The sequence below is a fragment of the Pongo pygmaeus genome, chromosome 3 (assembly GCF_028885625.2).
Source record: "Pongo pygmaeus isolate AG05252 chromosome 3, NHGRI_mPonPyg2-v2.0_pri, whole genome shotgun sequence".
In the NCBI taxonomy this organism is placed as follows: Eukaryota; Metazoa; Chordata; class Mammalia; order Primates; family Hominidae; genus Pongo; species Pongo pygmaeus.
In genome coordinates, this window is record NC_072376.2 from 197,491,459 (window position 1) to 197,519,261 (window position 27,803).

At 42.3% G+C, this 27,803-nt stretch overlaps 1 protein-coding gene across 3 annotated transcripts in view; it reads right to left on the bottom strand.

Moving 5' to 3' along the window:
• ENPP6 (ectonucleotide pyrophosphatase/phosphodiesterase 6) overlaps window positions 1–27,803 on the bottom strand; it is a 169,861-nt gene that overhangs the window by 33,738 nt on the left and 108,320 nt on the right. For all 3 annotated transcript variants that reach the window (XM_054485705.2, XM_054485702.2, XM_054485704.2), the window contains exon 3: window positions 2,088–2,199. In XM_054485705.2, coding sequence (XP_054341680.1) covers window positions 2,088–2,199 — 112 coding nt within the window. The remainder of the gene's footprint in view (window positions 1–2,087; window positions 2,200–27,803) is intronic.

Consider the following 27,803-nt stretch of genomic DNA (forward strand, 5'->3'; position numbering starts at 1 on the left):
TGGGTCTCCATCTTTCCACCTACTACCCAAAGGGGCTGTTTCTGGTGGCCCTGTTAACTTTAGCAATATGAAGACCCCATGAGACAATTGCACTGGCTTGGTTTCCATCCGACCCAGGCCTTCACTGCCTCAGGGGCATCATTCTTATTGCAGACCATGTGAATGCCAACCCATGGAGCTCAAGGCCATCTACATAGACCACAATATAAATATGTGCAGCTGGGCAGTATGGTAATGCAAGGGCACATGACGTGGAGGCCTAGCTGGGGACACTTTCCTGGGCTTCTGGTTCTTTGTAGCCTTTTCTTCCTGGTGGAACCCAATACCCATGGTAGACACACACTCATACCCCACCATCACCACCACCACCACCACCACCACCACCACCAGAACCTTCCCCATTCCTAAATATTCTCCAAGGTAAAGATGCATTTCCATAGCTTCTCTAGAGGAAACAGAGCCCAGCACTTATTCCCCACTGCATGCTGGTGTCTCTCAGGACAGGGAAGTCTGCTTAGACTGGCCAGCTAGTAGGCCAGCACCAACCTGGGATTGTCATGGCTGTGCGCTCTGTGCTCACCCACCTGTGAATCACCGGGCGGTACAGAGTGACAATCCATCAGCTGTTAAGATAAGATGAATGCAAAAAGGATGACATTGCCAAACAGACTGTTGGGTTATTTGGAGGTATTTGTATGGCAACTGTAATCCAAAATTTCATATTTGGCACAGCCATGGCCTGTGGGGATGGCTGGCATTCTGGATGTGTTGGAAACAGCATTGGTTAGACATGGAGCAATGTCCAAGTGCCAGCCCCACTCATCTGCTACACTTGCTGTGCTATTCTCCTTCACTCGCACAAAACTAGACTGCAGGGTAATATCCCGGCTCATTCTGGTGTGGTTCTCCGGCACTCACGGGCAATTATTTCTCCATTTCTATGTATTTTAAACCTGTTTTCTCTCTGACCTGTCAATGAGAGCATGAACCTTTATGTGCCCCCACCTCCCTGGAGCCTCTTGATAGGTTTCATGGAAGTGGAATCATTCTAAGAAGCAGTGAAGGCAGGGTGCTGTTTTCTGCTTTCACAGCTCTGTGGGGGTGGCTGCTGCTCACCATGGTGTCGGAGGGGCGTGGCAAGAAGAAAATCTATGATTGGTCAGCTCTGTATCTGAGGCAGTCTTAGTGACAGGCCCTTTCATGTGGCTCGTGCTAGTGCTCTGTACACTGTGCCTGGGTATGTTGGTTCTCAGATATGCCCAGCTTGAAACCAGGCTCCTTTTCTTGGGGGGATGAAGGTCCTGTCCCCAGTCTCTTTGCTCTATTATGGTGGGTCTTCTGCCTGACGCACATAGGAAACCCAATCAGTGGCCACAGTGACCTCAAGTCCACTCCTGGAAACTCAAAAGCCCCCGGCATCTGTAACCTCTCGGTTGCTGATCTCTACTTAATGCAAACTCCCACTTGGGGTCCCACCTTGACTTCCACTTCCAGAGATTTCTGAGACTGACTTGAGGCTTTGTCCTGAAGTGTCTTGATCAGTGTCCTTGACAGACTCTTGTGTGCTATACAAGACAGCATTACTAATCCCTACGTTTTTCAAATTGTGTGTCATGGTTCCATGTGAGAGGAAAAAAACCAGATTCTGTGTTCTAATATACCCATGCGTTTTGTACATTTCCAAGAAGTGGGTAGGGTAGGCAATTTTCCCAGACTTATTTGACCACATATCCTTCCTTTTTGCCAAATACTTATTAGTACCTTCAGAGACACAATTGTTCACTGAATCATGCTTAGGGAAATGATGACATTTATATTGTTTCTCTGTTGTTTAACTACATAAAAAAGGAGGTTCAAACCCTTAGGGATTTTCCTGCTCTCAATTCAACATTTCCAGAGCTTGCCCCTGCCTGAAATCACTTGCTCACAATTACGTCCTACTAGCAGTTAACAATCACCATGCAAGACGCTCACCAACTCTCTGACATTATTTCATCTCCACCAAGCACTCTTAATTTACTTTAGGATCCATGATCAGTCCTGGAAACAAGGAAGAAAATGGTGTGGCTAGAGTTTGGGACACTTACTTGAAGGAGTCAAGAGCATCGCTGACTGCATTGGCAAAATTGATGTCCGTTGGGACATTTTTATATTCCAGGCAGTAGGTGGGTCTGACACCCAGAATCTCAACCTCACAGCCTGAGAAGGAAAAAGATGGCAAATAGTTACTGTCTTCAATAAGCAAGGTCGAGTTACGAGCCTATTTCAGGAAGCAAACACCATTAGTCAAAATCAAAAATAAAAATGTTGTGTATTTTTATGAACTAAAATAACTTATTGCTAATAGGTGGTGTATTTAACTGCAATTTTGCATAACTGGAGCAGAGGTTCTCAAATGTCATTCCTATGCAACACTGGTGTCCCACGTCAGAGATTGGCAAAAATTAGACAACAACTGTCTTTCCCAATTTGAAACAAAACACAATTAATCATTATATACAAATACCTCAATTGAAAGTTTCTTCAATAGATTTTTCATGAATCTAAGTCTTTCATGAAAACAGAGTCTTCTAGTGTAACTTTGCCTCTTCTAGAATCAAGTATTAGGTAGTATCTGATTAGTCAGAGGATTATGAAATAAATATTTTACTATCCTCTGGCATTATACAAAAGCTAACTGGACTTAGAGGTACTCTGCCAAATTGGCAAGCTAAAAATCAGTGAGTTCAAGCAATGGGGTCTGAGCCGTATCCTTGCCTGGCCCAAAACAGAGTGAAAGAATCAAACTCATTCCTATGTGAACAGACTCAGCTTTTCTGCCCCAAACTCCTGGACAAGTAGAAGTAGTTGCTCTGCCGAGGAGACACCCATCCATATTAGGGAACATAGAACAGGAGAGGGATATGCCCATCTCGGTTTCCGCCAGTTGAGTAAACATTTATTGGGCAGTTACTATGACCTAGTCACTATGTTCAGACATACTGGAAACAGGAATGGATCTGGTAGGGTCTCCTTCTGGGAGCATCCCAGAGTTTAGTCTAGTGGGAGGGGACACAGGAAAGCAGTGTGGTATGTGAAGTCTAAAGTGAGGTGCATGCTTCCTGGGTGTTGTGGGAATCAGATGAAGGGCACTGACTTCAGGCATCACTTCCTCCTGAAAGCCTTCCTCAGGTCCCGATGTTGGGCTCAGTTTTGTAGATTTAGCCACGGCAATGGGATGCAGGTGGGCTGGAAGGAAGTCCCAGGCAAAGACAGCAGCTTGACCAAAGGTTCAGAGAACTTCTGAGCAATACTGTATGTGTAGAGAACTGTAAGTACCATAAAATGCCAGACAGTGGTGCCAGGAAACCAGATGCTGCTCTTTCTTGTAGCCCAGGGAAAATGATTTCCAAGGTGAGGTAAGTAAAAGTGGGACAAAGAGGAGCGCAGGAGGAAAGGAGGAAGGAGTCCCTGTCAGGAAGCACATCAACCCCACCGCTGGGTACATCTGCCAGCTGGTTACAGCTGATTTAAAACATGATAGGGCAGCCTCCAGAAAGCATCCCTTCATCTGGCATACTGTAGCAAGACCTGGGTGCGTCGTGAGAGACCCTATTGCTTTCTGCTTGATGTGTTGGGTTCAGGGAGAGCAAGGGCCACTACAATAACTGCAACAGAACTAGAAAAGCAGGAAGTTTCCTTTTTCAAAACATGTTTTTTGAGAGGGAAAAATAGGCTAGGTGACCCAGAAATAAATACTGCTCATGACTTCCAGGAAAACATTCATTAGAGTAAGAAATGTCAGTGGAATCTTGAATGACTATATCACTGGAGATACCAGTGTTTTATCTGTTGAAGGTGATTTGTGAATTGTTATTGCTCTCTCAAAGCTATTTTTTCTGTATCCACCTTGTGCTCAGTGCCAGAAACCCCAAAGCAAATAAGATATCACCCACCCTTTAAAAGTTTAACAGTCACGTACAGTGTGACCAGGTGTCCGCTTCTAGTATCTCTGACACATCTGTATGTAAATTTTAAGTAATGCAGTATGACCATGGTTTTGCAGATAAAAGAAATGCATCCTTTTTTGGTGTTTGCACATAATATAAAACTATAAATGTTTTTGGTATGAGCAACAATAAATATGTTTGTTAATGTTATCAAACAGATGTTCTCTTCATACTTTCATTTAAATAAAATGAATCTGGACTTAACACTGGCATAGTAATACAGTTCACCTGAGAAATTTACTCTTGCCTCAGGTTAAAGTAGAATGCAAACTATTTTTTTATTGATTAATTACATGTAAAATTCTATAGTACAGGTAGAGGCAGTATGTGTCAAAGTGGAGCTGTTGTTACAGTGCTATGGAATTCTTTATTTTCAAAAACTATAATTAATTTTAATTTAAACAAACAACATGGCAGCAGCCTACCGTTGTTACCTAGGCTAAAGGTAGAATAGGAGAATAAAGAGAAATTCCCTCAAAGTACACAAACTCTTCACTGAGGGCAAAGCAACAGTTTATCAAAGACTAAGGACATACATCGAAGTGGAAAGGGATCTTCCAACTTGCAGAAAGCTGTAGATAATGCTGGAGAGAAAAAGAATTCCTCAGTGACCCACGAAGTTGGCAGCATGAATTCTCTATGTAAAGCACTGGACAAATCGCAAGACTTGCTAAAGTGATCGTCCTTATCATTTCTCACCTGTGACACTAGTGGAAAAATGAATCTAACTAAGTCTTCAGGAAAGCCCAGACCCAGCTCAGCTATAGATTAGATTGATTTGGATGCCACCCTAGAGGAATGAAATAGAAAGAAATATGGTCTTTCTGGGGAAAATATCATTTACCATATTGTCTCTATTGTTCTTTCTCACACGATGTCCAACATACAATAAAAAATCATGAAACATGCTAAAAACAGTAAAACGTGCCCCATAATTAAGAGAAAAAATAATCAACAGAATCAGATCCTTAGATGGCACAATTGTCAGTGAGAAAGGTTAAACATAAAATACATTTTTAAAAAAATATTGACTAAATCAAAATTGATAACAATATATTATGGACTTTACAACATATGTAAAAGTAAAACATATGACAATAAGAATATAAAAAGTGCATATGTGGACAAATGGCATTATATAATAAAATTTTAAAACTCATGTCATTTGGGAAGTAATATTATTTTAAAGTAGATGTAAATAAGTTATAGATGTGTGTTGAAATGTCTAAAATAACCATTAGGAAAAAAACAATAGAATCTAAGATTAATAAAGAAGATATGATAGAATTCTAAAAGTACTCAATTAGTGAAAAAAAGATAGGAAAGGAGAAACAGAGGAACAAAAACAGTTAAGACAAGTAAAAAAAAACAGTAAGAAGATGAGAGTTTTAAACTCCAAAACATCAATAATTACATTAAAAATAAATGGACTAAATATGTTCTTTAAAAGGCAGAGGTGGGTCAGACTGAATAAAAAAGCAAGACCTGAGGTCAGGAGTTTGAGACTGGCCTGGCCAACAAGGCGAAACGCTGCCTCTACTAAAAATATAAAATTAGCCAGGCATAGTGCTGTGTGCCTGTATTCCCAGCTACTTGGGAGGCTGAGGCAGGAGAATCCCTTGAACCCGGGGAGTGGAGGTTGCAGTGAGCTGAGACTGCGCCATTGCACTCCAGCCTGGGCAACAAGAGCGAAACTCCATATCAAAATAATTTTAAAAAAATCGTTAAGCCTAAGTGATAACTATTAAGGTAGTCATGTGAAAATATTTTATGGAAGAATAAGGTGTATACTTAGCCTTTTTAAAGTAATAATCTGGGTCTAAAATTCCAAATTATGTCAACAAAAATTGCGAGAGAGTGCCAGGGAAGGAAGAGAAAGCATTTTCATTGTTGATGAAGGGAAAGTATAGTCAATATATAATGTTTCATTCTAGATATTGATTTAAAAGATTTGAATATACAGAACAGCATAGCTTTTGAGTCATCAAGGAAAAAAACAAAAAAATTGATCAAATATCAAAGTACATACAAGTGAATAAAAGGAAGCAACCAGGAAGCATTAATACTGAATGAATAAAAAAGGAGAAAACCAAATTTATCAATTTCAAAATTATTGTGAATAGATTAAACTCTGTTTTGAGGCAGAGTCTCACTCTGTCGCCCAGGCTGGAGTGCAGTGGCGCGATCTCGGGTCACCGCAACTTCCACCTCCCGGGTTCAAGCAATTCTCCCACCTCAGCTTCCTGAGTAGTTGGGATTACAGGCGTGTGCCACCATGCCTGGCTAATTTTTGTATTTTTAGTAGACACGAGGTTTCACCATGATGGCCAGGCTGGTCTCAAACTCCTGATCTCAAGTGATCTGCCTGCCTCAGCCTCTCAAAGTGCTGGAATTACAGGCATGAGCCACCATGCCTGGGCGGTTAACCTATTTTTAAAGAATGTCAAGATGATGTAAGAAATAAAATCCAACTTTATTTACAAAATGCACATTTGAAATAAAATGACACAGAAGAATAAGATATAAAAGAATGGGCAAAAAAAAACCTCAAAGGTAAATTTAAAAATCAGATATGTCAATAGTATTGTAGTAAGTTATGGCATTGAAAGCCTAAAGCAGCTACAAATATACATAAATAATTATGGATGTGTATGATTGTTTATACATCATAAAAACCTACACACAAAGAAATCTTGGAAATATAACGTGCAAAATTGCAACTTGGTGGAAAACTTTCATGGCAGTTCAAGACATAAAGAATAAATACAAATCTAGAGGATTTGAATGTTAGTATCAATAGGCTGGATTCAATAGATATTGAAAAGTTTATCTTTTTAGCATAGAATGTGCATTATTTTCAAATATAACTGTTGAAAAAACTGATCATATTCTGGTCAAAAAGAAAATCTCAGTAACTTCCAAAAAGTGGAATTTTTGTAGGCCACAATGCATGCTATCTGATCATGGGTAATAAAATTAGGAATTAGTCATGATAATTAACTACCAATAAATTTAACTGCCTATAAATTAAAAAGAAACCTTTATGTAACTTGATGTAAAGAGGAAATGAAAACTTCACTGACAGGCTAGTTATTAACAACAGTGAAAACTCTACATTTTTCAAAACTTCAAGGGATGCATTTTCATTTAGGTGAGAAGCAAATCAGGAATGCTATCATCACCACGGTAATTTATTATTATTACTGTTATAGAACTTCTCAAACAGGAAAAAGAAATAAGAAATGAATGCTGGAAATCAGGAGGCATATAAGCGTTCCTCTATTGGAATGTTTTGAAAACTTTTTGTCAGTAATCTGTGGAAAAATGCACTGACGTAGTACACAAACAACCCCCCAACGTACACACACACACACACACACACACACACACACACACCAGAAACAAAATTTCACCAAATTATAGGCAATGTACATGAATACTTTCTTCTTCTATTCTGTTCTGTGTTTTTAAAAAAATGCTTATTAGCATTCCATAAGTAGGTTTCAACTTATGGATCAAGTGAACTCCCATCCACTATGGATCAAGACCTGTGTTTGAAAAATACGCCTAGACATGGATTTCAGGGTCACTGTCATCCATTGAGACTAAGGTTGTTATGAAACTCAGACAACTTCTATGGTCTATATGCTTTGCCTAGCAAACCACTGCTAGAAACATACTCTAAAAAATAAAGTTGTATATACAAGCATCTTTATTACAATATTATTTATAAAACTGAGAAGCAATTTAAACATTTGATAATAGAGGTATGGTTAAATTATAGCATATCCACATAATGAAGTAATATGCAGACATTAAAATAATTATGCCATTTTATTTAGTGGCATAATATTTTGAAAGAAAAAAGCTACAAAATAGTATATAACAGATGATCTCCTTTTTGGAAGTATTTAAAGCAGGTTTATGTCCAAAAAAGAGTAGAAGTAAATACAACAAAATAAAAGAAAGGACACAATTTAGATGACTGGCTTGGCAGACTTTCTTTGGTTGATTGAAGTGATTCCAAACTCCCTTCTCTGTTTCTATTTTGTCGAATATAAAGAGGAAAACTTCCTCACTTCCTCAGGTCCCCTTGTGGGTAGGAATTGTCATTTGACTTAGAAGTGGCATTGAGATTGGGTGCGGAGCTTAGGGTGGGAAGCTTTGCTTCCTCATGAAAGACAAGGTGTGCTGCTGGCCAAGCTACTCTCTTCTCCAGTTTGGAATGCGGTTGTGAGGGCAGGATCCCTGGGTCTGCAGCAGCTGCCTTGAAACTACAGGGCAACAAGCATGAGGATAAGCTGATGTGCTGAAGTGGGCAAGGGATATAAAGAGCCTGGGTTTTGGCCGGACGCGGTGGCTCACGCCTGTAATCCCAGCACTTTGGGAGGCCGAGGCGGGTGGATCAGGAGGTCAGGAGATCAAGACCATCCTGGCTAACACGGTGAAACCCCGTCTCTATTAAAAATACAAAAAATTAGCCAGGCGTGGCGGCTAGTGCCTGTAGTCCCAGCTACTCGGGAGGCTGAGGCAGGAGAATGGCGTGAACCCGGGTGGTGGAGCTTGCAGTGAGCCGAGATCGTGCCACTGCACTCCAGCCTGGGTGACAGAGTGATTCTCCTGCCTCAGCCTCCCCGAGTAGCTGGGACTACAGGTGCCCCCCACCACACCCGGTTAATTTTTTTTTTTTTTGTATTTTTAGTAGAGATGAGATTTCACCATGTTGGCCAGGCTGGTCTCGAACTCTTGACCTCAAGTGATCCACCCACCTTGGCCTCCCAAAGTGCTGGGATCACAGGTGTGAGCCACCATGCCCGGCCTCTACCAGCACTTTCTAAGACTCGGTTGCTCCATCCTCATCAACACTTGGATTTGTTGGTTTTCAAAATTACCCATTTTCCATTTTAGTGTGTGTGACTGTCAAGAGTCTGTAGAGAAACAAGGACCAATAGAACACACACACACACACACACACACACACACACACACATATATATAGAGGTATATTATGAGGAATTGGCTTCCACAATTATGGAGGCTGAGAAGTCCCACTATCCGCCATCCGCAAGCTAGAGATCTGGGAAACCTGGTGGTTGTAATTCAGTCCTAATTCAATCTGAAGGCCTGAGAACCAGGAGCACTGAGAGCAGAAGAAGGATGTCCCAGCTGAAGCGATTAGGTAGGAAGGAGTGACTCCTTCCCTCCTAAGCCTTTTGTTCTATTCAGGCCCTCAAGGGATTGGATGATGGCCACCCACATTGGGGAGGGCAAAATACATTACTGAGTCCACTGATTCAAACGTCAATCTCAACTGGAAACCCCCCGACAGAGACACACAGAAATAATATTTAATCTGGGGACCCCTCTACCAGTCAGGTTGACACATAAAATAACCATCACAGTGGGTATGTTGAGTTCTCACGTTGTAGTTTTATTTTGCTTTTTTTTCTGCTAACAAGGCTGAATGTCTTTACATATGTTTATTGACCATTGGGATACCCAATTATGTAAAGTGTTAGCTCATATTTTTCTATTGAGTTGACTTTTTCTTTTTTATTTATAGGAATTTTGCATATATTCCAGATATCAACTTGTTGTTTGTTTTATTTCCCATACTTTGTAATTATTTTTGCCCTTTCTAGTCATGCCTTTTCATAAAGAGAAGCTTCTAATTTTAATGACTACTTCATCAGCCATTTTTCTACACTGTTAGTGCTGTCTTTTCCTGCTTAAGAAATATTCTTCTTATCCAAAGTCATGAAGATATTCACCTATGTTTTCTTTCTTCAGTTCCAAATTTTTCTAAACATAGAAGCCTTAAGTTTTCCATTTTACATTTAGATCTACAATCCATCAGGAATTGCCTAGAATTAATTTTCATATATGGTATTAGATAGGAGTCAGAAGATGTATATATATATATTTATATATACATACACACACACATATATAGGAGTCAGAAGATGTATATATAGATACACATAGATACATATATACACACACACACACACACACACACACACACATATATATATATAAAATCTCCAATTGATCTGTCACAATTTTTTGGAGATTATCTTTTATCACTTTGTGGCAGTGTCACTGTCATAAATCAGATATTGGATCATATGTTTGTAGGTTTATTTCAGGAATTTCTGACCTTTGCGCTTAGTCTATTTAACTATTCTTGCGGAAATACAATTTGTCTTACTTTTCATAGTTTAAAATAGGTCTGTATCTATTAGTGGAGTAAATCTTCCTCTTTTGTTCATCTGACTCTAAATAGTTTCAGCTATTCTGGAGTCTGCATTTCATATAAATTTTAGAATCAACCTGTCAATTCACACACCCACACACACACCCACACACACTCACGCACACCCACACACACACATACACACCCACACACACAGTTAAGATTTTGATGGGGATTACAGTGAATCTGTAGATCCATTCTGAGAAAACTGATAAAATATTAAGACTACCAATTTATAAACATATTTTTCCAATTATTTAGGTCTTTTTACATTTCTCTAAATGCTTTTTGATATTAAGTTCTTGAGCCATTTTTGTTAGATTTATTCTTACATCTTTCATGTATTTGAATTTACTATAAATGGTATTGACCTTTTAATTTTTTCTCAGTTTTCTGTTGATACCAATACAATAATTTTTAAATTTTGAATTTATATCAAAATGCCTCTTATTAATTCTAAAAGTGAATTCTTTGGGGTTTTTCCAAAACAGTCATCTGTGAATAATGACAGGTTTTTGCCTTTTTAATTGTTTTACTTTTATCCCTGTCATCTTCCCCTGCTCCCCCGAAGGACCCTCCAGTACAAAGCTAAATAGAAGTCATGCTAGGAGGCACCCTTACCATAGTCCTGAACTCATTTCTCCATAAACTATGATGTTTGCTGTTATTTTTTTTTTGGTAGATATCCTTTACCACACTAAGGGTGCAGTGTACTAATTACCCAACTTTATTTTAATAAATCTAGTTTAGGATTGTATCAATTGCTTTTCATGTATCTACTGAAATGATTAAATGATTTTCTCTTTCATTCTATTACTGTTGTTAATGATATTGATCGATTTTTTTTTTTTTTTTTTTTTTTTTTTTTTGAGATGGAGCCTCACTCTGTCACCCAGGCTGGAGTGATTTTTAAATGTTAAACTTGGGTTTTCCTTTTATAAACCCAGTTGGTTGGCATATATTATTCTATTGATGTATTGATAGATTCAGGATGCAAATACTTTGTTTCTAATTTTTCTATCTATGTTCATGAAAAAGGTTGTTTTGTAATTTTACTTTCTTTTAATGTTTGTCACATTTTTGTATCATGATTACACTAACCTCATTGTGGAAGTGTTTTATCTTTTTTTTTTTTTTTTTTTTAGAGCTGGTATCTCACTATGTTGGCCAGGCCAGTCTTGAATTTCTGAACTCTGGGGATCTTCTTGCCTCAGCCTCCCAAGTAGCTGGGATTACAAGTGTGCACCACCATGCCTGGCTTGATTTATCTTTATGCATTCTCTGGAAGAATTTCTGTAAGATTGTTATTATTTTTTCCTTAAATGTTTGAAAACTTCACTAGTAGAGTATCTAACACTGGGTTATTATTTTAGGAGTGGTTTTTAAAGATTTAATTTAAAAACTGATATAGAAGTATTCCAATTTTCTATTTCTTTTTTTCTGTTTTTAGTGATGTTTCCCCTAGAAATCTGTCTGTTTCATCCATGCTTTCAAATACATTGGTGTAACATTTTCACACTGTATTACTGGCTTTTTACAGTCTACAGGTTCTCTGTTGATGTCCCTTTTTTCATTTTATTATTGGCTATTTGTGTCTTCTCTCTTTATTTCTTTATAAGCCTTGTCAAGTTTTCATCCATTTTAATAGTTTTTTTTCCAAAAACAAACGTGGCTTTGTCAGTTTTCTTTGTTGTATGTTTATTTTCTATTTTATTCATTTCTGCTCATCATTATTTTCTTCTTTATATTTGGGGATAATTAAATTTGCCTTGAATTGGAGACAAATAATTACTTTTGGCCTTCTTAGCTAATGCATCTTGTATGCCTGTTAATTTCCTTTTAAGGATGACTTTAGCTGCATTCGTCTTATGCCACTACATCATAAGTAGCATTTTTACTATCCCTCAGTTCTAGATTTTTCTAAGTTTTCACAATTACTTCTTTGAATCAGGAGTTATTTAGAGGTCTGGTTATTTTCCAAATGCATGAGGATTTTTTTATTTTTATTATTGATTATTGCTTAATTACATGACGGTCAGAGGACACATTCTGATGATTTCAGACCTTTTCCGTGTGTTGAGAAAGGTTTTATGGCTAACATATGGCCATTTTTTATAAATGTTTCATGTATACTTGAAAATAATGTTCATTCAGCAGCTAGGTGCAGAGTTCTAGTAAATTCAATTAGGTAAAAATGTTAATTATGTTAAGTAAATTTTCTGTATCTTTCTAACTTTTTGCTCTCTTAGTCTATCAGTTATTGAGAAAGATGTGTTTAAATCCACTATTATTGTGAATTTACCTGTTTCTCTTTTTAGTGCTTCCCATTTTTGACTTATTTATGTTGAGAGTGTGTAATTAGGAACATTACAATTTAGAACTGTTACATCTTCTTAGCAGATAAAAATTGATATCAACATGAAATGTCCTTAACTTAAAAACATTCTAGGCTTAGAGTCTACATTGCCTAATGTTATTATAGCTGCACCAGCTCTCTTAGTGTTTTGTGCAGTGTGTCTTTTAAAAATGCTATTACTTTCAACTTTCCACATACTTATATTTAATGTATGTCTTTGTAAGTAGCCTATATTTTTGGTTTATCCAGTCTGATGATAGTCATTTTTAAAGTAATTTCTATCAAAATTTAACATAGATGCAAAAAAGTGAATAATTCATAAGGGTACTGTTCAGTGAATTGTTAAAAGGTGAAGGCAGCTGTGTACCCATGTCAGAAAACAGAACACGGCCATCACGTGTGGGCACCTTTTCATGCTCCCTTCTCATCACTGTTCACCCAAGGGTGAATACTGTTCTAACACTGCACATTAGCTTCACCTGTTTTGAATTTTATGTAACTGGAACTCTATATAAATTCTGATTCATTAAAATATTTAACAAACTATTAGTAAAAAAATTAAAATTTACATTTAATGTATTTTCTGATATTTTTGTGTTTAAATCAGCCAATTAACTACATTTCATATCCATCACACATTTGATAGTTTTTCTCTCCTTTAATTTCTTTTGAATAAAGTATACATTATTATTATTGTGCCATTTCCCTTCCTCTATTAGTTTGCTATTTTTATACTTTGATTAACCTCTTCCTTGCAAAGGGCCCCAGAAATGATAAAAATGGAAGTATTAGTCTATTAAAGTCTATTAAATTTTATATAAATATAAAATTTATATTAAAATATAAATTTTTGTTCCACAACTTCCCAGAAAATGCAAGAATATTCAAACACTTTAACTCTGAAATTTACATTTCTCCCATCTTCTGTGCTTCTATTGTCATGTATTTTAACTCTCTACAGGATTTTAATCCAAAAAAGGGATTTTTAGTATTATTATTTATTTAAGTTTACCTACACGCTCACCCTTTCTATTACTCTTCATTTCCTCCTCCATCTCTGTGCTTCCATCTGTGATCATTTTCCTTCTGTCTAAAGAAGTTAATATTTCCTTTACTCCAGCTGGCAATGAGTTCTGTCAGTTTGCTATCTCTATGTTTATTATGGTTGCTATCTCAGTTTACTATGCTATCATTTTTGAAGAATATTTTCACTTGACAGAGAATTTTAGGTTGATCATTGTTTTCTCTTATCATTCTGAGGATCTCATTCCATTGTCTCCTTGGATTCAAATATTTTGTTGGAAAGTCAGCTGTCAGTCTTATTATTGCCCCACTGAACAATTTTCTCTGGCTTCTTTTAAGATTTTTCTCATTGTCTTTGGTTTTCACCAGTTCTGAAATCCATGATGCTCTTTCCTGCTTCACAGCACTTCTTGAATGTATGGTTTGGTATTTCTTGTCAGTTTGGGGAAATTCTCAATTATTATTACTCAAATATTACTTCTGCCCCATTTTCCCTCTCCTGCTGTAACCCCTTCACTATATCCCGCATGTCTCTTACATTCTTTTCTGCCTTGTTCATCCTTTTGCCTCTTCACATTGAAGCTGGATAGCTCTGTCTTTATTTCTAGAGTTCCTTTTGTATAAAAGATTTTAATTTACTAGTGCAGGTCTCCATTTTGTGATTTAGTCTTTTATCAGAGTTCTTTTTGTTTTTCTGAGATGGAGTCTCGCTCTGTCACCCAGGCTGGAATGCAGTGGTGAGATCTTGGCTCACTACAACCTCCCTTCCCAGGTTCAAGCAATTCTCCTGCTTCAGCCTCCTGAGTAGCTGGGACTACAGGAGCCTGCCACCACACTTGGTTAATTTTTGTATTTTTAATAGAGAAGGAGTTTCGCCATGTTGGCCAGGCTGGTCTCAAACACCTTACCTCAAGCAATCCACTTGCCTCAGCCTCCCAGAGTGCTGGGATTACAGGCGTGAGTCCCTGCACTCAGCCTATAGTGGTTTTGGTTCTATTCTGCTTTTTTTCTCTCTCTTGGTTTTTCAGTCAGGCCTTGTTTTCTTATATTCCATTTTTTTAATTGAATACTACATATTGTATACATACAATTGTAAATACCACTTAATAGGATATGTAGTTATCTTCTAGCAAGCACACAGTTTTGCTCATGGTGAGGATTTAGGCTATGAGCAGACTACCTTAATCCAGAGTGGATTGTCAAGGATTAAGATGATTTGAAGCTTAGCTGTGTCTTTATGAAGGCTTCCCCCTTGTCTATTTCTAGCTTATTCTTACTGCTAGGGTGTTGCTTTTTATTGTTCCAGCTGAAAGTCTGGGATGTTTACTAGATTTCTTTTCCTTGGTGGGCCCTGAACTCCAATTTTTGTCCTTTCCCCTAACCAATAGTGCTGCCATGTCTCTTGATCTCTCAACTGCTGCTTTTGTGATCAGCATTTGACTGAAGGAGAGATGGGGTACCATTGCCAGATGCACCTCTTTCTCCAGGCCTTGGCATGTCTCTGGTCCATCACATGCACACATGCATGCAGGCCAGCAGCTTTTCTAGTTGTTCCTGGAGAGATGCGTTGTTTCAAAACAACTTAGCTGGGCATTGTACCAACTAGAACCCCACATTTCAATAAATAATTTTTAAACATAAAAGGTTATAATTTTAGAAATTATCTTTACATTTTATTAGAAATGCATGTCTTAATGAAATAAATAGGTGTGCTTTAAAACATTAACTTGTATATTCATGGATAAATATGACTGATTTCTAGAATGAGACAAGTTTAGAATCAATGCTATTTCTAATCATTAAATGTAAGTGCAGAGAAAGTTGTTCACATAAATAAATATATAGAAATAGAAGGAGTTTTTGTACCAATGTCATTTAATTCTTTGAACTGCTTCTTTGAATGCCAAAATCACACAGTGATCTATCATCACGCATTTGAAAACAATATTTCAGCTGACAACTCAATTAAGTTTTTCTTAAATAATTTAAAAGCAAACACTGGAAATATCTTTTCTTTTAAGTTTTGTTATTTTGTTACTGGATTCACTCACTTTCCAACATTTACATCAATATTTTGAACCATCTGTCTGGTGCTAAAGGCATTTATATACCGTGTCAATGCACCTTAGGAATATTCTTGATGGGTGAGAGGTATCTTTTTCTTACATAAAACAGGAAAGAACATTTTTTAGTCAGTATGACTTTAGCAATAGGTATGGACATTGAGGATCTTAGAATTGGTTTCTTTAAAACTAACCTTGCTCTTGGAAATCCCTGGGAATTAAGTCTGAAGACTCCTGAACTCAGAAACTAGGCAGCAGTAGCTGTACTCTGTGGGAACTGTAATGCCCTGGAAGCAACTGGGCCCGAAGTGATGTTGACAGTTGGAGGTAAGAGGTGAGATCTGTCTGACAGTGGCATAACTGATTCTCTTCAAGGTTATCCCCCAACTAAGCTCTATGTGCAGAGCAAAGAGAGGAAGAAACTTCGAAGCCGGGGCAAATAGGACATCCTAATTACAATCTACTAAGATGATTACAGACTCAGATAATGGGGTGAGAAGGTCCTATCTCCACCCATCAGAGGTGCTCTGAATGCAAGTCCTGCAGACACCGTTCATTTGGGTGGAAGTCATGTGTCTCTGAGAAGGGATGGGACTACCACCCAAGTGGATGGAGACTGGACAGGTGCAATCCTTCTGCTCCGTCTCTGCAGAATGGTCTCTCCGCGGTGAAATCCCAAAAGGGAAAACATCTGCCCTTACCTCTAATGTTAAAACCCAGAGTGAATAAATGACTGGCAAGGCAACGGTCAGCAATAAATGACAACGGCAACAAAACCGAGCGTGGAAGACAGAACAGTTTCAGATTCAGCAAAGTTTTAGAGGGAGCAAAGTTAATTATTCCGAGGTGAATTTGTGTGGGAGCTTTGTTTTGTTTTCTCTAGTCTTTATCTGATGGAAATCAGACTGGAGGGGGAGTGTTGTGTGAATCCCAGGAGGCAGCTGTCTAATCAGGAGTCTGTGGGCCCCTCTCCTGTATCTCCCACAGGCTCAATCTGTGAAGTGGGCGAGCGTTGCTCAACCTCGCAGGCTGCTGCCTCCAGGCCATTTTCATGGCTCCACAGGGAGCATGGAATCTGGTCAGCTGAGATCTTGCAAGTCCCCTCAGCACAACTGAGGAAAGCAGGGCTTTCTGAATCTGTGCCTCAGGGATCTGTGGGGAAGGCGGCAACAAGGGCAATGGGCTGCCTTTCGCAATTTCAAACATTAATCAGGGACTTGGGGCAAGATTTTGGTTTCATGACAACTTTGAGGGCATGGTTTAGCTTTACTCTGTCTTGTTTCCTCATCATTCCCAGGGAACATTGCGGGGAAATGCCCTTAAATAGGGCTCATTTTTTAGGACCTCCTCTTATCTCTGTCTAGAGTTTGCCTTCTTGCTGGGTATTCCAACCTTGGGCAGTCTTCTTCTACATCCTGATTGGAAAATAGAGCATTAGTGAGAACTTAAAGGACAACCAATGACAGCTGTCACTAAACCCATGGGCTTTTGTGCAAAATAATAATAATAATGATGATGATAAGGTATTTCTTCTTCAAAACATATAACTTCCACCCGTTAGAAAATTATTTTGATATACTTATTTTTTTTCATAACACTTCATTGGCTTGGACCAAAAATTGTCAACACAATTATGCAAATCTGTAACGTCTACAATATGGACGATGTCCCCCATAGATGTGGCATCCTGTGCAATTAACAGCTTTCACAGCTGTACCTGCCATTGTACCTCAAACCCCTTCATCTACAGCTGAGAAAACAGAGGCCTCCTATGGGAGAGATGAACGTCCCAAGGACTCCCGGCCTGCCAGCCATCGGGTCTAGCTCTGGTACTTTCCACTGTGCGCACTGCCTTCCTGAAGGAGACTCACTTCCTGGCAACTCTCTCCAAGGACCACCGAGTTGAGCCCATAAAAGTTACATTTCTCCAAACTTCCTAGAGCCTAGGTTTCCCCTTCCAAGTGTAGCCCCTGCTGCCTGCCAACTTTGACACATCTTGTAACAATAACCCCTGTGCGCTGCATTTTATGTGATGTGAGACAGGTGTGCAACTGTTGAATACATGTCTCAAGAGAGCTTATTAAAACAGCTAAGCCAATTAACTCTCTTAGAAGCATGTAACCTTTTCCAGGAAAATACATCTGAGGCACCCGAAGCTTGTGGGAACAAGTCCTTGGGGGAAAGCATGGCCTTTGATCTCACAGACACTTTTCCTGAGGTCGGCCGTGCCCACGGGGCTGGGGCACCTTTGGCGGTGGCTCCCTTCTGATGCAGGGAGGAAGGGGGTGGGCTAGCCTGAGCACAGGGTGACCCTGCAGACTGGCCTTGTATGCAGGGGTGAGAGCCAGCTGAGGAAGACAAATTAGATGAGAACCAACTCATCCATTAGCGCTGACTCTGAAAACTCAACTGAAAATGACCCACTGGGCACAGAAAGTGACTAATAGGAAACCAAGATGAGAGGGAATGTGTGCCATACCCAGGCTGAGTCTCAGCTTCAGGGAGGCAGGTGGTGAAACTACAGCCAGGTGTAATGAGGCCAAAGGCCGTGCTTTCATCTCTCTATCTGCTGGTTACCTTTAGATCAGGAAAAATCCCTGGCCCAGGGTCAGGGACTGCACTTCTTCCGAGCCAGACCAGGTGAGAGGAATGAATAACCACGACTGGAATTACGACCCCTAGAGGCCACTTGACATAAGTGATCCACAGCCTCTTTGTGTCTGAGGCACGTGCCTCATGACCTTCTCAATCTTGAAAGGATTACAGTGACTCCATGCTTCCCACAAAGGAAGCCCTCTTGACTTTCTGCACCACACGGTTTTCCTGACCAAAGCCTCCTTCTCCGAGGAGCTGGTTTCCTCGCATTTGGATCACAGCAGACTGGACCTACCTGGCATGCAACATGCTGACAAGTCCTTTAATGCAGAGCTCATCAGGGTTGCTGAACCTCTTGCCCCTGTCTAGGAATTCCTTCCTCACCCCTCCAATTTGAGTCTCTGATTCCCAAGTCTTACAAATGGCCTTATCCTCCATGTCTACTGGGGTCTCATGGTCTCCCAGACTTCTCAGGTGGTTCTGAGCCACTCATAGGAAGAGCTGAGGCAAGGAGGGAGCAGTGCCTGTGGGCCCTGCAAAGCCTCTTCTCTGCAGTTTTTGGGCAGCAGCCCGGCACCAGCTCTCCTGGACTAGCCAGTCCTGTGGCCTTGTCAATGAGCTCCACCTCTGCCTCAGTCCTGTGGGTGAGCCCTGAGACATGACACGATCAGGCTCTGTCCTCCTCCCCTTCTCCATGGACCTGGTGGCCTCTCCCGCTGTGCGTCCCTTTCCTGGGAGCCCGGCTTCCTGTCATTCATTGGCCCTCATGGCCGATCCCAGAATCCTCTGGGCAATCTGGAACAGGGCTTCTGCAGCCCAGTGTAGGGTCTGCGGAGAGGGGGAGGGAAGAGCAGAGAGAGGCTAAGGAATTTCTGCGCACCTCGCAGTGAGTGGCTGCATGGATCTGGAATCCATGTTCTGGCTTTTTAAAAAAAATCTTCTGCCCTGAAGTTCCTCAAGTGCTCCAGTGAAGTGCCGGAAACACTGTAGCTGAACAGGAGGGACAGGCAGGTAGGGGGCGCAGCTGTCTGCACACAAAGGGCTCAGGTGAGGCAAAAGTGCCACCTCTCTGTCCCCCCACAGCGAAGTCCCTCTAACAGACGCTGGATCAGACAGCCAAGGGCCTGCAGACTCAGCTAGGAAAGGTGCAGCAGAGGCTGGCAGGGCCCCCCGGGCCCCCAAGCCACCTTTCTGCTCTAGGAGGGGTTTGGTGCTGACACAGAATGGAGCCTAGTCCTAGGAGGAAGGCATATGATGCAGAAAGGGTGCAGGCTGCCCCACTCACTGAACACCCCAGACTCTGGCATTCTCCTCTGAGGGCTAATTTAATATGTGGGTACCTACCTGGAGCCCTCTTCTTTACTTTGCCAGGACTCCTCCCCCCAAATCCACCACCCCCAGACTGTGCTCTGGGGAGTTGGGCTGGCACAGCTGGGAAGGCCAGCAGGAGCCCCAGCAGTGCCAGGCCCTCTCCAGACCTGGCCAGAAACAAGGTCCCAATGCAGGGACCTTGCAGGTGGGACTGGGGTCAGACAGCCCCAAACGGCAGCCCCACCACTCACTTTCCGCTGCGTGTTCCCTCAGACTCCATTTCCCCAGCCCTGCGGAAGGGATCGGAGGCAGCCTTTCCCCTGGGGTTCTCTGGAGAGACCCCTCTTTCTGCAGGAGTCTGGAGCAGCCAAGGCTTCCTAGGGAGCTTGACATCAAGTCCAGTGGCCTAAGGTAGGAGGCAAAGGGAGGTGGCAGGGCCGCCTCACCCAGCTCCTGAGCCCTGCTACCAGCGCCTGCTCCAGGTCAGATGGCACTCTCCGTGGGAAGGAACTTTCTTCACCCTAAACAAGCTCCGAGCAGGCAGGACACTAGAACCCCAAAATCAGCCCAGAGAGAGGCCCCAGGATGTGTAGCTGGCACTTGACCTTGAGAGCAACAAGGTCTTCCTCACTGGGTCCCACCCTGGGGTACAATCCTGTACTCATCGTTCCTTTATGTAAGGCACTGAGGACTGTTAGGATGAAATAGTGTGTGGCCTGAGAGCCCACGGCCCCGGCCCTGGTTGAAATCTCCTGATCAGGTCAGCGGAGGACAGAGGGCACTGAGGAAGGAAGGGCAGGCCCTGGGAAGGATTGGGCCCAGCAAGGCAGACCAGGTGGAGCGCCAGGAGGAGGAAGAGGTGAGCAACCTGAGAAGGGCCTTCCCGCATTCATGCGTTGGTCTAGCCACTGCCTCAAGGAGAGACCCCGAAACACAGTTCACTTGTTCCGATTTGCAGGAGCCTGAGTGCAGTGTTGCATGTGGAATGACTCGCTCAGCCTAAGGGACGTCTGTCCTTCCCGAGTCCCTTCAGCCTTGTCTCCTCTCTTCCGCCCTTCCTCCTTCCTTTGCCTTGCTGCTTCCCCCCTTTCACCTCCCTGCCTCCTTTTCTTCCTTCCTTCCCTTCCTTTCTATCCTCTCCCCTTTTTCTTCTTTCTTTTTTCCCTCAACATGAAAGCATCAAATGACACATTTTGTTTTCCATTCCTGAGGCAGCACTCAATTGATTTTAAGAAGTGGTCACAACACAGCTGCAAGGAGACGTGATGAAGCCTGAGGTTGGTCTCCTTTCCCCGCTGCACGTGTTGTGCTGTGATGCAATTATTTTTGACACACCTGGCTACATAATTAGGCTCTAAGCTTCTTGGTGGCACGGCTGTGGCACATTCCGACTGTGCCCCATGTGTCAGGTACACAGGCCACACAAGAAAACCACCGTGGAATAAACACATCAATGAACAGCATAGGCAGTTGATGTCCAAATTTCTTTTTCAGAGAAACCCTTTTCCCAAAGGAGTCCCAGCCATCTCCTGCCTCTCCAGTCCCTGAGTCCCTGAAACTTGACTGCGAAGCTGAGGGCAAGTGAATGCAGTTTGAAAACCTCTGGTAGATGTGCGATGCGTGTCAGGGAATTCCTTACTGTAAACCCATAGGGGCCAGGGACTGCCCAAGAATGAATGGAGTATTACACGGTTGTGTTGAAACAAATTTGGAACAAAGCAATCTGGCTGGAAATAATTTGCTTAGCACACCAATTTGGTCAAAACAATAATTTGGTTAAAAAGGAATATTCATGACTCTGATTTTAAGTTTTTCTTTCTTCTTTTTTTTTGGTTTCGTTTGTCTGCTGTTACTTAACCTGTCCTCTCTTTTTTGTGTATATCCCAGTTCATTTTCAGCCAATTTTCAAGGGTTGACTAACAATGTTTAGAAATTAGTTGAAACGGCCAGGCTCAGTGGCTCACACTTGTAATCCCAGCACTTTGAGAGGCCGGGAGGAGTGGATCATGAGGTCAGGAGTTGAAGACCAGCCTGGCCAGGATGGTGAAACCCCGTCTTTACTAAAAATAGAAAAATTAGCTGGGCATGGTGGCAGGTGCTTGTAATCCCAGCTACTTGGGAGGCTGAGGCAGAGAATTGCTTGAACCTGGGAGGCAGAGTTTGCAGTGAGCTGAGATCGTGCCACTGCACTCCAGCCTGGGCGCCACAGTGAGACTCCGTTTCAAAAAAAAAAAAAAAAAAAAGAAAGAAAGAAATTAGTTGAAACAACCTGAATTATTTTTCTTGCTATAAAAACAATGCATCCTTGCTACACAAAGTCAGAAATTATAATGTTAAAGAAATGAAACAGCCGCAAAGTCCAGAGCTGGCCAGGGGTGCCACGTTAATAAATGCAGATGCTCCTTTTGCAGCTCAGCAACATTAAACGCTCATGATGTCCACTCTGTCTTGCATTCTTTTGGCCTCTGTAACAAGTGTGTGTCAACAGTTGTCAAGTAGTGTCACTGTCTCAGGGAAGCCTCTTCCTGCCTCTCAGATGGGATGGGGCCCTCATCAGATGTCTACGCAGAGAGTGATACTACCTCCCCTTGCTTTTCACAGCTCTGTTGGGACTTCTCCTGCTTCTGAAGCCTCTCCTCCTTGGTGTCTTTTGCAGGCTCACCCTCCTCCAACTGGTTACTACAAATTAGATTTCCTCAAGGCTGTGTCCAGGACCCTTTTTTCTTTCTAGTTCTGCACTCTCCCCGGGTAAACTTCTCCATTCCCACAGCTGCATTGACCTCTGATGCGCCATTGAGTCACGTCTTTGTATCTCCAGCCCTCTTCTGTGAGCTTCAGACCTGCCGGCTTGACGTCCCAGAGGCAACTCCGAGTTGATGTCTCTCTGCCTTCAGACTGCTTCTCTTTCAGCTCCACCCGATTCAGTGAAGAATCACCATCTATGCAGTTCTGTGAGCAAGAAGCCCAGGGCCATGCCTGTCACCGTCCAATCCCTTACTCTCAAATCCAACCCATCAGCAGGTCCTGGCAGTTCCAATTCCTAAGTGTGCCTCCAACCCAGCCATTTCTCACCACCTCTGTTGCCCAGTCTGAGCCATACTCACCTGCTCTCCAGGTTTCTACAATGACTTCCTGATGTGTCAGTTGCCCTCATTCACCCACCCTGGATGCCTCCATTCCATTCAGGTTGCAGCCGGAGTAGTGTTTTCAAAATGCAAGTATGATGCCATCACGTTCTTCCTTAAAACCTTCCAGTAACTTCTCATTCATTTCACGATCAGAATAAATGCTTCAGCATAGGCCAGATGCTCATGCCTGTAATCCCAACTCTTTGGGAGGTTGAGGTAAGAGGATTGCTTGAGTACAGGATTCGAGACCAGACTGGGCAACATAGTGAACCCCTGCCACCCCCGACCCCACGCCCATCTCTACAAAACGTAAAAAACTTAGTGGGGTGGGGAGGTGTGCACCTATCATCCCACCTACTTAGGAAGCTGAGGTGTGAGTATCCTTTGAGCCCAGGAGGTCGAGGCTGCAGTGAGCTATGATTGCACCACTGCACTCTAGCCTGGGCAACAGAGAAAGACCCTGTTTCAAAAAAAAAAAAAAAGTATTCAGCTTGGCTCTTAGAGCCTGGCCTGGCCTCAGCCTCTCTCCACCTTATCCACACCACACCTCTCCTCCCTTCTTTCAGTGTCTTGAAACTTGCATGCTTCCCACCCTATCCAGGACCTTAGCACCTGCTGCTCCTTGAGTCTGGGGTCTCCTTCCCACCTTACCTATCCCCTCGTTGTCACTTTCTAAGGACACCTTTGTTAACCCTCTCAGATGGATCTAGACTCCTTATTAGATGATGTCATCATGCTTACTTTTCATTATTGTATTTTTGATAACTGTAGTTTTACATTTATTTTGATAAGTATTAGATCATCTATCTCCTTCACTGGATGGTAAGTTCTCGGGAGGGGGTGCAGGTGAGGAGGGTCTGTATCTGCTTTTGCTCATGGTTGTCTCCTAAGAGTTCATTCCAAGGTCTTGAGTCACACCCTTTAAAGATGTTTTGTGAAGTGGATTTGCCATGATTTGTGGAGGATGGAAGTTCGTCCCTGGATTTCTCTTTAAAACTTTCTAATCAACATAATGGATGCTGCTAAAAAACTATGCACTCTTTTGGCCAAGATACCATCCTGCAAAGGGAGATTGGATGTGGTTAGACAGCTATAAAAACTTTTGAACACTGGAGGGATCACATCTGCAGACAGCAGTCCAGAGAGGCAGCATCTCCTCCATTTCTCTGCAGCAGAAATGGTCGACGCCTAGAAACCCTGAAGAATGCTTTTGAAGATCATTTTGTGGAGACAATCTCACTCTTGAGATGTGAATTTGCAATCCTTTTCTTGCTGACACAGACAACATCAGCGATGCAGATCTTGCCGAAGTTACTGACAAAGGAAATGAGGCAATGTGAATTCAACCCAAAGAGGCTTACAGAATTTTGACCCAAGCCTGCCCTTGCCAGACAACATTAATTGCAGAAGCTTAGGTTTCATTTGATACTTTGATGAGTTTTTAACACATTTCTATTGCATTAAAAAATCAATTAGCTATGTGTATGTTATCACATCAAGGACCGCTTGGCAATCCTCAGCATTGTAATCTCTTATACTACATGAGAACAAAAGTGTGAGTGTAGTGGATGTGGATGCATTTTTCTGGAAAGACATCTACAGTTTTTATCAGTTTCCTAAAGAGGTTCTTGACTAACGAGGGCAGGAACCAGCAAATTATGCCTTGACTAAGGCCTCTTCCAGTCCTAAAATTACATAAACCACAAAGTCTAATGCCAAACTGGTAATGTTATTTAAAAAATAGTGGATATCCAGACCACTTGTGTTTGCAATGTTTTGACATCTGCCTGAAAAAAATTCCAGTTTTTAACCAGAGGATTGGTGTCACATGCATAGAGGCCGTGACTTAGCTATCAGGTTTACTCACGCCTCTGTATGAGCAATGCTGAGCTCCTAATTTTCCCTGTGCCTGAGCCTCTGCTTCTAAGGTCAGCCTGATTGAAGGTTGTCAAGGACCTACCATGGCAGGAAAGAGAAAGAGGCTGTACCTGACCCGTAATTCTTCACCAATAGCCACGGCATGCCTCCTATTATCCAGATGATGTCACCTTGATTGTAACAAGCAAAACTTGATAGAAGCTGAGTCAAATGCCCACCCACTAACTCCCCACCCAGCCCACTGCTAGAAAGTATGGGAGTGGAAACCAGGTGGAAATGTGTCTTTCTCTACATAGAAGGTGTCTTATTGGTCTGAAGGCCTGCCCTGGACAGGAAGAGGCCAGCAGAAGAGCCCAGACCCACACCCAACACCATTCCAGGAGCATATGAGTGGTTGCATCCAAGTCCTCCTGACTGCTTGGCTGTAGGGAGTTAACATTGCAAAACACATGGTGGGAGATGTGAACTTAGAACTCCAAAGAGTTTTAAGCACAGACTCTTAAAAGGCTGCTATTTTTTTATTCCTTTTTTGTATTTTATAATAGTCGTAAGAATAAACTTAAAAACTGCTGCCACCATGTAAGGTAGCCCTGCTTATCCAAAGAAATCAAGCTGCATTTCTACACCATATCTTACTAGTCTCCCATATTCCCTATTTTCCCTCCTTCCTCCCATAGTTCTTCTCTGCTTTGGGTTCTTTCCAATATGAGGTGAATGTTGGAGTCTCTTCCTCACCGCCCCCCACCCCTGCCAATTCTTTTAACATTAAACTAGAAGGATAGGGTGGAGGGATTAAGTGAGTGAACAACACACACTCAGCTCTTACTCCTTGCAGTACACTACTGGGTCGTATATACAGTTTCTGGCTGATTTGGGGGGCCTACCCTGACTTAGGGCCTGGGACCATTTCCAGAGGCATATTTCTCCCTGCACTCCAATGGCAACATTGGGTGGGGTGCTAAAGGGCCTGTTGAACGATATTAAATGCCTCAAGACTTGAGGTGGAGTATGTTGGACTCTTCACTGTGGGTCAATTTTTCAGCCTGCTGCTTTATCTACCTGACAGGAAGACTTGAACTAGTGCCATTTCTAAATTGCACTTCTAAATATTGACTTAATGGTGAGACTCAGCGTGTCATAACCCAGTTCACTAGAGCAATGAAGATTTTCCAGGCCTCACCGAGAGGTCTGTACAATATCCTGTGGGGAGTGGAGAAGGAAGAGGAGGATTTAAGAAGAAAAATACACAATCAAGTTGTGTTTTGAAGAAATGCCCCTGCGCCTCACTTAATCTTGCAAAGACACATGAGTGCTCACTGGGCTATTGGCTGAGGCTGGAGGGAACCAGGGTAGACAGAGAAAGGATAGCAGCAACCACAAATACTGCAGCTGCCCCGCAGGAAGATGAGAGGGTGCCAGGGCACACCTTGCCGGCCTGCAGCAGAGACAGCTGGCTCTCTGAGAGTTTCATTTGAGTATCCAGTTTAGAAGGACTAGACAGTGTCTGAAAGACTAGAGACTTTATTCTATATCTATGAAGACTTCAGCACAGCCAGATCTTCAGCAAATCTTCATTTAGGTCACTGAGGAAACTCTAGGAGACTATCTTTATAGCTTCTTTCCTCCTGACAGTTAACACTATAACTGATCTTAAGGCATTTTTATCACATCCCATTAGCTGTTAGACTGTGAATCAGAGGAAGATATTGGCCCCTTCTTGTCCTGAAGGAGCTGTTTTGGAGGAGCAACAAGATATTTTTCATGCAAATTAGCTTTCAGATTTCTTTAGACACTCAGTGCTATTAAATTTGTATTCTCCAAGAGGAGATAAAGGCCTGGAGCAGTGGCTAATGCCTGTAATCCCAGCACTTTGGGAGGCCAAGGTGGGTGGATCCCCTGAGGTCAGCAGATAAAGACCAGCCTGGCCAACATGGTAAAACCCTGTCTCTACTAAAAATACAAAAATTAGCCAGGCGTGGTGGTGCACGCCTGTAATCCCAGCTACTTTGGAGGCTGAGGCAAGAGAATCACTTGACCTGGGGAGGCAGAGGTTACAGTGAGCAGGGGTCACGCCACTGCACTCCAGCCTGGGCAACAAGAGTGAAACTCTGTCAAAAACAAAAGGAGATAAAGCATAATAATAATACCCTGTAGTGCTGCAGAGAGAAGTGTGTGCAATACGGCGACTGCCCCTCAGTAGGATCTCCTCCCACTTGGCCGTAGCACTGGCATCCTGGCTGCTGAAAGGCCCTCTCCAGGAGATCTTATGTGGAGGGGGCTCACGGGTTGTTGGCAGGAAGGTTTTGTGTGTGAGGGTGTGCTCTTCAAAGCAGGAAAAACTTAAGTTCCAAGATAGAGAAAGTCAAACTATCCAGATATCATGGAAGATAATCCTCATGGTATTGGCCACGTTCATCTTGATGGTCCTTAGATTTGTTTCCAGGTGGTCCCTAATGCAGTGTGCCCAATCCATTCCCTCTGCTATGCCTATGTATGAATTTGTTGATAATAATGCCTCTGAGAATGACCTCTAAGTGCAACAAAATCTTTGTGCTTTGACCTCATCACACTTGCTAGAAGAGTCAAACTCACCCCTGGATTTGGCTCCTCTAGCAAGCCTGATGAGCCTGCTCCGTGCAGTGACTTCCTTCCTTAAATCTAGTCCAACTCCATGAAAAGTTATCTCCTTGTAAGATAATGGAATCCTCCTAAACGCTTCCTCTTCCTTTGCTCAAAGGTGTCTTGCATCAGTCAGCCGAGATGGCTGCTATGGAAGGAATCTTAGGTGTCTTCTGAAGAAACGGTGATCAACCCCCCTGAAGCTGTGTCTGCTGGGAGAGCCTATGCTGGCTATGTCTTTGTTGCTTGGCCCAGCTGTGAATTCATGCAGCCTGCCCTGGCCTTCAGAAGCTCACCTGCGGGTGAGGCCACTGCTCTGCAGCAGCTTGTAGGGCACACGCCGCGCCGAACCGCACCGCACCGCAGCTGGGTGGTGGGCTGCCCTCCGCGGTCTCCGTGTGTCTGTGTTCCATGCACCTCTGAGAGTTGCATAGCCTGGAGTGCCCCAGCAGCTCCCCACATGCCCACCTCCATCCAGCATCCTCCAAACTCCTGCTGAAGGCCCAGGCAATCCTTGTGGGCCTTCACCCCCTCTCCACTGCCCCCTCCCTGCAGACTACACATCTCACAACCCACCGCCCACTC